This window comes from Callospermophilus lateralis, chromosome 4, assembly GCF_048772815.1.
Source record: "Callospermophilus lateralis isolate mCalLat2 chromosome 4, mCalLat2.hap1, whole genome shotgun sequence".
NCBI classification, from domain to species: Eukaryota; Metazoa; Chordata; class Mammalia; order Rodentia; family Sciuridae; genus Callospermophilus; species Callospermophilus lateralis.
The window spans coordinates 134,223,128-134,236,615 of record NC_135308.1 but is presented as its reverse complement, the minus strand read 5'-3'; the positions used below and the strand labels follow the sequence as shown (position 1 = coordinate 134,236,615).

General features: G+C 29.9%; 1 protein-coding gene across 1 annotated transcript in view; it reads right to left on the bottom strand.

The window, feature by feature from the left end:
* Lrriq1 (leucine rich repeats and IQ motif containing 1) overlaps positions 1–13,488 on the bottom strand; it is a 155,901-nt gene that overhangs the window by 98,703 nt on the left and 43,710 nt on the right. Inside the window, exons 10-12 of the mRNA XM_076853193.1 lie at positions 6,734–6,927; positions 6,098–6,225; positions 753–826 (exon numbers count right to left, since the gene is read on the bottom strand). Coding sequence (XP_076709308.1) covers positions 753–826; positions 6,098–6,225; positions 6,734–6,927 — 396 coding nt within the window. The remainder of the gene's footprint in view (positions 1–752; positions 827–6,097; positions 6,226–6,733; positions 6,928–13,488) is intronic.

Below are 13,488 nucleotides of genomic sequence, written 5' to 3'. Positions count from 1 at the left end.
ATTTTCCGGTACTCTTACACATTTACCCAAGACTACTGACTGAAAAAAAAAAAACCTACAAAAAGAGTTGTATAAAAATTTCCATCGGAATCTATATTTCTACATTCATAGCAGCCTCAAATCTTATGTAATCAAAGTATCAATCAAGAGGAGAATAAATAAATTGTTATATATTTATTTTTCAGCAGGAAAAAAAGAACAAAGGACAGAATAAACAAGATGGTGGAATATCACATGATTATTGAGCAAAGAAACTTGGAGACAGGAGAAACCATACTGTTTGATTCCATTAAAATGAAGAAATAATTTACATGTGATGAGAAATTCAGACTGTGGTTGCCTTGAGGAGTGGACTGACTGGAAATGGGAATGGGTAAATTTTTTGAAAGGGATAAGTTAATTCAATTCATGATTCGTTAGTAAACCTTTGAGGGACATCTATATTTGGTAGGAATCAACAAATTAGGTTTTTTACTCATCTTTATTAGTCTATTTATTTCATAGGTAGGACATATAGGACTTTGAAATTGAAATGCAATGGTGATGCTTACCTAGGCCTACCAAAAAGATATGGAAGCAATATTATTTCAAAAGTGGAAAGAAACTCTCAATTAAATTAGTTCAACATGTTTTATTGTACAGCTTTGTTGTTCGCATATCATCAGCACATGTACTTAACTCCTTACCACATATTTGGAGCTAAAACTCAAAAGCTTATTGTTTTAAAAAATTAAATATTATTCTAAACTTACCAGAAAGACAATTGTTGCTGACATCTAGCTTTTCCAAAGAAACAAAATGAAAAAGTGGTATAATTTTTGTCAAACTGAAAACAAAACATAAAATTCATTAAAAATTTTAAATGGTCACATTCTTGATATTATTGATGTAACTATATAACAATACACTTATTTAATAAAATTATATAATTTACACTCAATTATGTATATAATTTTAATTCCAAAATACAATAACAACATTTAATAACAGTACTTATTAAAAATGTAGCAATCATAGGAATCTAAGTAATCCTATTATGGATGATTTCTATTCATTTTTAAAGAGAAATTACCATGGAGAATTTCTACAAAGGAAGATTTTAATTCATTTGAAGAGAAAGTACAATAGAAGGGCCAAATTCAGTCATAAATATCATGGGCTTTGATGGGCATTTGCTATTCAATTTTAAATAAGTGATTTTTGTCATTATTTTATCTTTGTATAAAGTCAATGTTTTATAGAAGTTAGTTACATTATTTTTTTACACACTGGCTCAAACATGTAACCTAACCATTTAATGCACAAACATAAAAATATCACTTTTCAATATGATAACAGATTAGAGAAACTAATATGTTTTTAATTGAAAAGCATTGCTTTGTTTTTTAGATTGAAAGCATTATAAATGCTGTAAGTGTCCAAAACTATACTAGTTTTAATTCTGAATTAGAAATGTGCTTGGACTGAGGATATAGCTCAGTTGGTAGAGTGTTTGCCTTGCATGCACAAGGCCCTGGGTTCAATCCCTAGCACTACCAAAAAAAAGAAAGAAAAAAAAAAACAGAAAAAAATGTGCTTAATACATAAATACTAAGTCCATGGAAAAAATGTTATGTTTTATATCCATAGAATGAATTTAAATTTGGCAGAAATATATTGACATTTAAAATAAATACGCTTATGAATTATGCATACTAAAATAGTAATATAATGAACTTTTAATCCTTCTTTTAAGTGTTTATCATTTTCTAAGTTATAATTGTCATTAAGAATCCATATTCCAGCAAAAAACATAAAATTATATTGAAAATACATGATACTGAAAAAAGCTATGAAGGGAAAAATAAGTTTAGTTTGATTTAATATTTTCAACTGAGACCAGTCTACACTAACTCTGTAACACAATATCATATTATTATAGCTATTTGGAAATTAAAATTAAATCTGTTTATCTGAATCTTTAAATGAGACAAAAGCCCCCTTGTATAAGATGATCTTATGAAAATTATGTTTTCTAAATTAAACCTTTTATAAAATTTGGAATTCCATCCTATTCAAAATAGCTCAATTTTAAAAAGGTACTCAGTAATTTTCTTTCTTTTTCTTTCTTACTGTCCCTTCACTATCCCATCAGAATTCTTTACCTTTTTCTATGAACTCCCTATATGACATTGTTAAAGGCAATGACATTGTTAATAACAGCAACTATTACTCTGGGGTTAGAAGCCAATGAGTAACACTGTGACTGAGAGCCTTATGGGATCTTGTAGCCTCATGGGGACTAGCACAAGACTAGCCCTTGTATTGACCTTGACTCCTCTCTTGTACTATCCTGTTCTGCATTAGCAGAAAGAAAGAAGATACTACTGATGAAAAAAATAGACTAAATAATGAGGCTAGGAGAAAATCTAAATGTAGTCAATCCTAAATACAATATTACTATTCACAATTTACCTATGTGATACAATATCTTAAAAACAGTTTTCTGGGGAGAAAAAAATCTAAATTACAAAAAAAAATCTGTGAGAATATATTGGTCCTTACATTTATACAAACACTTCATTATTTGTACACTCTATAATAGTAAAATGTACTGAAATTTAACATGGATTTGGAAGAAAGGAATGGAGGAAGAAAGGAAGGAAGGAAGAAAGGAAGGAAGGAAGGAAGGAAGGACGGAAGGAAGGAAGGAAGGAAGAAAAGAAAATGAAAAAAAGACAGGAGGAGAGAGGAGAGGTGAGAGGGGTGGAGTAGAGAGAAATAAAATGTTGGAAACATAATTATAGAATTTAAGTATTCATTTTATCACTTTTCCTACCTAAGCAATTTCTGAATCAATATTGTAAACACAAAATAATTATTCAAGTGGAAATATAAAAGTATTTATTAACAAGAAAACTGTGTTCTAAGTTTAATAAATTTCTGAAACTAAACTTTGTATTTCTACTGCAAGGATTTTGAAAACTTAATAACTAATGACATATTAAATTCTTCAGAATATAATTTTTCTATTTTTTCAGAATATTCCATATTTCTTAAAAACAAGTTATAAAGTGACATATACATAAGATATTAAACTAAATAATTATTTAGAATTTTAAAAAAATCAATAAATATCATCCTTGCAAAAATGAATCAAAGAAATATCTATGACCAAATATTTTTAACACTGAAGTTTCATCTTGTAAGAATCCATATTTTAAAAATCATGTTCTTTATTATCTTTCAGATTTTAATCAAGAAAACTAGCTATTCATTCACCTTTATGACTATATATTAGGAAGGAAGAAACCTAATCGTAGAATCCCTTTTTTCAAACCTCTAGAACTTTTCTTTTACTGACATTCTGTGTATATTTTTTTCCAAGAAAATTCAAACCAGAAAGACAAAGGACATTAGTGAAAACCTAATACCATTTGACCTTGTCACATTAGCCCTGGGCATTAAAAGATATAACTTTCAAAGACGACAAAAAGCAAAAGATTTGTACAATGAGCAGCCAATGGTAATAGTTTCCACTTTCTGCTCCTACTTAGAGTCTCATTGGAAGTAGAAAAGCTTATGAAGCCAGAGTCTTCTTAGTTAGAACTCCATGGAGTCAAACTTAAAACAGTCACATGTTGTAATGAAAATTTAAAACAGAAGTCAGGATGAAACAGGCATTTCAAACAATATGTACTAAGTATCATTCTTTATATGTATTCCATTTGTTGGGATACGAAAAGCATATGGATATATAATTTCTTCCTTGTGATGCAAATATTTATCAAGAATTGAAAGAATAATATACACAATCTAAAAACCATACCAACCACAAATATATATACATAAATATATGTATATACATATATGTGTGTAATATACACGCATATACATGTATATAACTATATGCATTTTATATATACATTTATAAAATTCTCAGGTTTGTAAAATGAATTTATAAACATTTTCTATTTGGATTATCATTAACATCTTATAAAAAACAGTTAAGGTTGGCATTTTAACCCCTTTCACATGAGAAAAAAGACAAGGATTAGGTGGTGAGTTGCTCAATGTCAATTGACTGATAAGTTATAGATTCAAAATTCAATCCCAGATCTACTGACACTGAGTTTTATCAAAACTGATGTGGTTCTGAAAGAAGTCAATGTACATATAAAAGCATAATGCAAGATGGATCTTTTCTACAATTAACAGTATTAATTTTGTTGTAAAAAATCCTAAGTTTGAAGATGATTTTTATACTGTGATATTAGGAAATAATTTTATTATCCTATATGTCCATTCCACCATTACATTTTCCTGATGCCTTCAGGCCCATTATTTCATCACCTCAGAAGTGGTAGGTAGTGAGAGACTCAGAAAGAACATATCCAAGTATGTAACAGTATTAAGAATATCAAAACACTCAACAACATAATTATGCTAATTTTTGCACAGATTAAAAAAAAAACTTCTTGAGGGCAAGAGCATATGTCACCTATTTTTACATCCTCCAAAGTAACAAATCCTATCTAAATATCCAAATATTATAAGACTAGGCAAACAAAATTATAAGGAAGGATAATTTGGATTAATTATCCCAATCATCATTATCAATTCTTAAAAATTTTAGTATTTTAGTTACACTCCTTTTATATCAGATTGATATGCACAAGTCATAAGAGAATAACACAGCAAAAGTTTATCACACACTACTAGTTTTAAATTTTATAAAGAATGTTCTATGATAATTTAAATTGTCCAAAGAAATTAAAGACATTATTTTTTTTAAAAAAAAGTATTTATTTTTTTTTAGATAGACACAATATCTTTATTTTATTTTTATGTGGTGCTGAAGTTCGAACCCTTTGCCTCATGCGTGCTTGGTGAGCACTCTGCTGAGCCACAACCCTAGTCCCTTAAAGGCATTATTTTTATTAAAAAGTTCTTCAATTAAATATTTTCATATCTCTCTAAATGTAATTTGCTGAGTGATTTACTGCATATGTCAAAATAAAGCTGATGATTTCATTTTAAAATTATGTTTCTTTCCTGAAAAATATCATGTAAAGTTCCAATGGGTGGGTGTGTGGATGGACCAACTTATTTACACTGTGTTATCTGACAGAGTTAGTTTTTACACCCAATGTCCTTTAAAATCAAATCAACTTTCATATTTTATATATTATTAAAATAATTTGAGGGTATTTTAAATAAAGATTTGGTTTTCAATTGTCAAAATTTAATAAGTAGAAGTCAAATAATTTAATACATACATGCTCAAAGGATGAAAAAAACTGTGCAAAAGTTAAGAAATAGTTTCATGTTTTTTGAAAAAAAAAAAGGTCTAAATATAAAAATTAGGTTGTCCTTATTCACTTGTTTTCTAAGCACTGTATAACCCAAAGAGGTATTTTCTGTTAAAGGTGGTTCCTTTACTCCACTCCATGTGCCTTTGATGAACAAATTAATCATATTAGAGTGTATAAGCCTCAATGAAATATTAAGCAAAGGGAGAAGTACACATATTGTGCTCCTGCTTTGGTTTTAGACAGTTATTCTCTGCAAAGATCCAGATGTTTGGGGGTCTCAAATGAATTTTCTGAGGCAGATCCCCTTTTCAATTTAACATTAAGGTATTTCTTTAAGTGTTATTTTATATCCCTAGGGATATCAAATTTAAATCTATCTTAACAGTTACAAAAAGACATCCAAGTAGAGAGCAGATTAAAAATCATTCTTCCAGGACTTAATAAGTACCATTTGAGAGAATGAGACATCCTTCTGAATTAAATTAACTACCTCCTGTATTTTCCAATGACTATATTCTTTACAAATACAAACAAACCTTAGCTGATATTTCTACAAGTGTGTCTGAGAAGAAAAAAAAATTGAAACTAAATTGACAAAATTCTACTAACATTCTAGGTTATGGCAATCTATCACTTTTTACATTTCTAGAAAATTATCTTTATATTTTATGTACTCATTTATTAAGATACACTCACATTGAATTGCTGGAGACACCCAACTTTCTAAGTTATTTATGAACAGCACACAATTATCTTAAGCAAGCATTGACTGAATTTATTGCTTTAGTAAAGTATGTGTTTACCTGTTTTGGGAGATAGTAAGATTTTGTAGTAAAGGCAGCCAATATGAAGAAAACCCTTCAACATTTGAAATGCTGTTATCATCCAAGTGTAATTCTCTTAGCAGAACATGATTCTCCAAAGATGGAAGCTATATTTAAATAAAGCTCATTAGTTTATATCAAGGAAGATACTGACTTGTCAGTTAACAAGATTTAAGAAGTAAAACATATAAAAACTTACAATAAATTCATAAATTAAATCATAAAAGAAATTATGAGGCTTCTAGTATAAATAAACTTTCTATTAATTAACTGTTTAATTTTAATATTCATTTTAAAGGTATTTCATGACAACATATATGTATATTTCATAATATATAAATTTAGCCCTAGTTATAAGCCTAAATAAAAGTAGTTATGATTCATTATATTTTAGCATTATGATAACTTAATGTTAAATTATACTATAAGATTAAAACTATGTTGAGCATTTCTTAGTGAAAGTATGATGAAAGAGTTCAAAGTAAATTAGAAATCAAATGCAGCTGATGAGCATGAAAAAAACTTATTCAAAATTTCTTTTAAAATATGTGGTTGATATTTCTATTTAAAAAGTGTTGCATTAAGGACAGAAACCAATTAATTTAAAGCAATTACCTCAGTTAGATTATTTCCCTGTAACTTCAATATTTGGAGCAATCCACAATTTTCAAGGCCTTCAACATCAGTAAGATGATTATAGGAGCAATCCAGGTATATAATGGTAGGGGTTTCACACAGACCTTTTGTGCTAATCAACTGGTTGTGGTCCACAATTAGTTGTTGAAGATTTTTCAAAGATTCTAAACCACCTGGAAGAAAATTCTTCTAAAAATCACTTGTATCATACCTTCTTCCTAAGGGTTATTATTTAAATTGCCATCTGGGGAATATGTTTTTGAATGACATAGTTATATATCAATTGAAAACTGAACAAAATAATTAAAAGCATATATTAGGCACTGGATGTTTATTTTCAAAAAACAATGGAATCATTAAGAAAGCTAATCTGAAATAGAATTGTCTATTAACTCATTTAGAGAGAGGGAATTAATTTGTGAAGCTTTTCAAGTCACCTAACAAAAGAACAAAACCATGAGAAAAAATAAAGATTTTGGCAAAGGAAACTGAAGGGAAATAGCAGACCAAGGGGGAAAATAACTGGGGCAGAAATAGAAAAAAAAAAGACAAACAGAATTCTGTGATGAATGGAAGGGGTTAGTAAGAATAAAAACAAAATAATAAACACATTTTATTTATGAGATGTATTTCTATTTATATCAAATTATAAATAGTCAAGAGTGTCAGGCATAATTGAGAATGGAATAAGAAGTCACTGATTTGGCATTAAAGCAGGTGAAATCTTTTTCTGCTACAACCATTGCTAGGAAAATCAAGATGAAAGACACATTGCACTGAAGTGGAGAAAATGTATTTAGACTACTCTTTAGACTTATTGAGGATTTTTTCAAAGTCCTTAAAATGGCCTATAGAATTGTATGTGATGTGTGTTCTACTTTACTATGGTTCCCTTTTTCTCAGTCCTTTTTGAAATGCTGGCTTCCTTGCTGTACATCAACTATGAAGCACATTTTCACATATGATTACTGTGTGGCATGTTAATCTTATCAGCTAATATCAAATTTTAGATGATACCCTGATTTTCAATTAACATACAGAAAAGCAGCAATTAATCCATTTAACTATCTGTGGGGGGAATAAATATAATTTCAAGCCTCAGAACAAGAAAGAACATTTGACCTAGCATCACTATTTCCTTGAATGCATTATATAGTTAAAAACAAATATAAACTAGTACATAGAGATGTTCCTTGAAACATTACTTACAAAAAAGACATGAAGTTAAATGTTCATAAATAGGGAATAGTTAAATACATTATGGAGTATCTCATAAACAAATATGCATGTCTTTAGTATGTAGTAATACTGATATGGAAGGATGTCCATGATATATGCCTGCATGTAAACTTATATAAATGCAAACCTATATATGTACTTGAATATAAACCTATATCTCTATAATTGTATTACATAAGAAAAAGTCTGAATTCTTTCATAATTCATTGTTCACCATGGTAACCCTTGCAAAATGAGAGAGAAGTGTGATCATATAGATATAAATTTTACTAATTAATACTGTGTACTGTTAGGGAAATACTTTGGAAGCTACTATCATATATATTGGAAATAAACTTTCTGTTTTCAAATTTAAACAAAGGCTTAGATTCCATGCCGGCTATAAGTATGTCTGCATTACTGTAGCCAAATATACTGCTATCCAATAAGATTGGGAAAAGATTAAAAAATCATCTAATGGGTATTTTGCATAGCAATCATAACAGCTTGGACCTGATAGAATTACATTATCAAATACAGGATAATCAGAAAAGCAGGATGGATTTCATGGATCCTGCATCTCTAGCTAAACAAATACTTCATGACTTAAAGGGTTTTAATACTGGAAATATGTTGAAACATTCTTCATGGTATATTTTCGGAATGATATGTTTGCTGCGAATTCTCTTTTGTGTCATAATAATAGGTTTCTGGACCCTCAGAAAAAAAGATCCAGGAACTTCAAGTAATTGTACACCACTTGCATTTTAAAAACTAATGAAAGGGGAGATTTTAGGAGCCATAAATAAATTGTGGTTGTTTGAGCGATCTCAGGGCAGGGGTTGCTCTTCTGAGAAGTCTTGGTGAAATCCAACCAATTCCAGACCGCTCAGTTTATTCTGACACTCTGCTCATTGGCTCAGATAGCCCTAGGTTCAAACACTGCAGCCTGGAAGCAGATGAGGTGGGTATAATCCACTAAGACCCAACAAAGTTGTTTTTCCATCTTCATCCAATCTTCCTCAGGAAGTTCTTCACACTGCATCCCATTGGTGCTCCTACCTATATTAAAGAAAACTTGGGGGTGGGGGAAATGCTAGAGGGCAATACAGATGAAAGATAAGGCATGGAACAAGAAGTTTCGAGATTGCCTTATAAAGAATAGAATGAAGTGACTTATATTGACCACCCTATTCGCCTCTATCCAGACTTGTTTGAACCTTAAAAAGTTTTCCCATGATGGAGAAAATGTTGCTGCTGCACAGTGCCATTTTGAGACTAAATCCACTCACAGACATCTGCATGTGGCCCTCAGACACCAACTGGCCCATGTCTCCAGCTGCACAAAGCTATCGGTTATAGCTAAAGAAGCAAAGTATAGACTATATTACTGTGCTTAAGTGGAACAAGTCAACATGGCCTACCAAACTGATACCCTAAAACAAATCTTCAAAAGAAAATCTTTTATTTCAAAAATTCATAAGGACAACAGATCCATCAGAAGTGTAAATATCAACATAGAAACAAATAATTTAAAAAATAGTAATGTGATTCCTCTCAAGGAACACAGTAACTTTCTAGCAAGAGAACCTAGAGAAAAGGAAATTGATGAAATGTTTGACAAAGAATTCAAAGTGATGGTTCTAAGAAAACTCAATGAGATATAATACAGATAAAAATTCAGTAAAATTAGGAAGATAATTCATAATACAAATATGAAGTTCTAGAAAGAGATCATAAAAATGGAAATATTGAAGCTAAAGAACAAAGTTAGTCAAGTAAAAATACAGTTCAACAGACTAGATCAAGTACAAGAAAGAATTTTCAAACTTGAAGACAAATATTTTGCAGGAGAGAGAGAGGGAAGAGGAGGAGTGGTGAAAGAGAAGGAAGAGGAAGAAGAGGGGAAAAAGAAGAAGGAGAAGAAGAGGAGGTAGACGGTGATGGCAACATCTGAGACTAATGGGATATCATTAAGTGAATAAATATTCAAATCAAGAGTATTCAAAAAGAGGGAGAGAAAGGAAAATGTACAGAAAAGCCTACTTAACAAAATAATAACATAAATCTTTCCAAATCTTGGAAAAGGTATAAATACACAGATCTAGAAGGTCTAAAGGACCCAAAATGGATTTGACCAAAAATGTCTTATCTGAAGCACAAACCCTTAAAAGTCTATGATAAAGAATTCTAAACAGCAAGAGAAAAGCATCAAGTCACATTAGACTAACAACAGATTTCTGAGAATACTTTACAGGCCAGGAGTGAATAAAGATGCCATCTTCAAAATCCTGAAAATAAAGAAAAACTGCCAACCAAGAATATTTCGCACAATAAAGCTGTCCTTAAGACATGAAGGAGAAATGAAGTACTTCCAAAACAAGTAAAAACTTGGGGAATTCACCATCAGTTTGCTTTAAAAAAAGCACTTAAGTGAATCCTATATTCAGAAACAAAGGGAAGATAACTATCATGAAAAATAAACCAAGGTATAAAACCTAGTAGTTGAGTAGAAACACAAAAGAAAAAAAAAACTATCAATACAGAATAGTTTCAGATCACAAAGAAAAACAGTAATAGAAGAAAAAAGGAAGAAAGGATTCACGAATCAACCTAAACATTTTTTTGATGAGACTAAGTCTTTACATATCAGCAATAACTTTGAATGTAAATAAATTAAATTCCCTCAATTAAAAGATTTATATTGGCTGAATAGGTAAAAAATAAGATTCGACAATATGCTGAATAATGTACAATAAACTTGGAATGCCTGTAAAGACTCACATAACTGAAAATGAATGAATCAAAAAATATTCCATGCAAGTGGAAACCAAGAGTGAGAAGGTATTGCTATACTTCCACAAGGTAAAACAGATTTTAAGTTAAAATGTAAGGACACTATGTAATGATTGAGGATTAATTTAATAAGGTCATAAATATATATACACCCAATACCAGAGCACCCTATTATATAAAGCAAACATTATTAGATTTAAAGGGAATGATCAACTCTACTACAATAATAGTTTGAAAATTTAATACCTCTTTGCAACAATGGACAAATCATTCACATGAAGTCAACAAATAAACATAAACTATACTATAGACCAAGTGGACTTAACTGATATTTACAGAACATTTCATCCAATAGCTGTGGAATGCATATTCTTCTCATTAGCACCAGGATCATTCTCCAAAACAGAGTTTATATTATGCCATAAAAAAAAACTAAACAAATTTTAAAAACTGAAATTATTTCCTTTAGCATTCTGGTCACAATAAAACAAAGCTAGAAATCAACAACAAGAGGAACTTTAGAAACTGCACCAATGCTCAAAAACAATGCATAATCCTCTAGAATAAATATACCAAAGAAATCAAATGAGAAACTAAAAAAATTTTATTGGAAAAAATAAAAATGGAAACACAACTGACCAAAACCTATGGAATACAGCAAAAGAAACAATAAAAAAGAAAAAATTGTATCAATAAGAACCTTTGTTTTAAAAAAGTAGAAAAAATTGAAATACCCAACCTTATCAAGAAAATCAAGAACAAACCAAATCAAAATTCAGTAGAATGAAAAATATAGCAAAAACTAGAGGACAAAATAGAGACTAAAAAAATACAAAAGATTAATGAAACAGAGTTTGGTTTTGGTTTTAAAACCAACAAACACACACACACACACACACACACACATCCCTGAAAAACTTTTAGCTAGATTAAGTGGGGGGGGGAATGAAAGAAAACCTAAATAAATAACATTTCAGATGGACAGAAGATATTACAACTGATGGTACAGAAAAACAAAGGAAAAACAAAGGATTATTATGAACAATTATATGATAACAAATTGAAAAACCTAGAACTAGATAAATTCATGGGCATATTTAACCTACCAAAATTGAACCATGAAGACAAAGAAAGTGTGACCAGTGTGAACAGAATACTATCTGTTAACAAGATTGAATCAGGATTAAAAAGTCTCTGGACCAGAAAAATCCAGGACCAGAAGATTTCACTGTTCAAGTCTACCAAACATTTAAAAAAAGAACTAATATCAACCAACTCTTCTGAAACTACTGCAAAAAAAGAAAAAAAAAACTGAAAAGGACAGAACAGAACTCTTCCAAACCCACTCAACAAAACCATTACTATCCTGATATAAAAATCAGACAAGGCTACAACTACAACAACAAGAAAAGAAAAAAGAAAACTGCAGAACAATTCCTTCAATGAACATATATGCAAATGATCTTAACAAAACACTTGTAAATTGAATTTAACTGCTCATTAAAATGATTATACACCATAAAAAGTATGATTTATCCCAAGGATGAAAGGATGTTTTGATGTCCACATATCAGTTCACATACTAAATCATATCAATAGAACGAAGGACAAAAACCATGTAATCCTATCATGGATGCAGAAAAACTATTTGATAATATCCACCATCCCCTCACAATAAAAATTCTCAACAAATTACACATAAAAGAACCACACTTCAGCATAATAGAAACTATGTATGACAAACCTAATGGTCAACATTGTAATAAATGAGGAAAAGCTGAAAGTGTTTCCTCTAAGATCTAGAATAAGAGAAAAACATATACTTTCGTCATTCTTATTGAACTTAGTACTAAAAATCTTGTAGCAGTTAAGAAAAATATTAAATAAAGTAATCCAAAAAGAAAGTAGGGAATTCAAATTATCCCTATTTGTAGATGACATGATCTTTGTATAGAAAAACCTAAAGACAACCAAAAGGCTGTTGGAACTATACATGAATTCACTAATTTTGAAGTATACAAAATTAACATAAAAATTGGTAGCAATTTTACATCTGAAAATGAGATTGCTGAGGAAATTAAAAAGTCAATCCTGTTAACAATAGCTTCAAAATTAGAAATAAATTTAGCAACAGAAGAGAATTATACCAATAATGAAAATTATAATACATTCATGAAATAAATTAAAAAATACTAAAAATTTGAAAATACCTTACTTATTCATGTATTGAAAATAATTGTTAAAATGGTCATACTATTGAAAGCAATATACAAATTCAATGCAATCACTGTCAAAATACTAGTGGTATTTTTCACAGGAAATAGAAAAAATAATTCTAAAATTCATACATAACTATGAAAGATCATGAACAGCTAAAGCAGTCTTTTTAAAAAATCTTTAGTTAATTTATTTATTTTTATGTGTGCTGAGGATCGAACCCAGGGCCTCACCCATGCTAAGGGGAGTACTCTACCACTGAGCCACAAACCCAGTCCCAGCCTAAGCAATCTTGAGTTAAAAGACCAAAGTTAGAGAGGTACCATAATATCTGATTTCAAGACCTACTACAGGGCTGGGGAACCAAGTTAGTATGGTAGTAACAAAACTAACACAGAGACCAATAGGACAAAATAGATAACCCAGAAATAAGTCCATATATTTACAGCTAACTGATTCTTGACAAAGTCACAGACATATATTGGAGAAAAAAAAATCTTCTT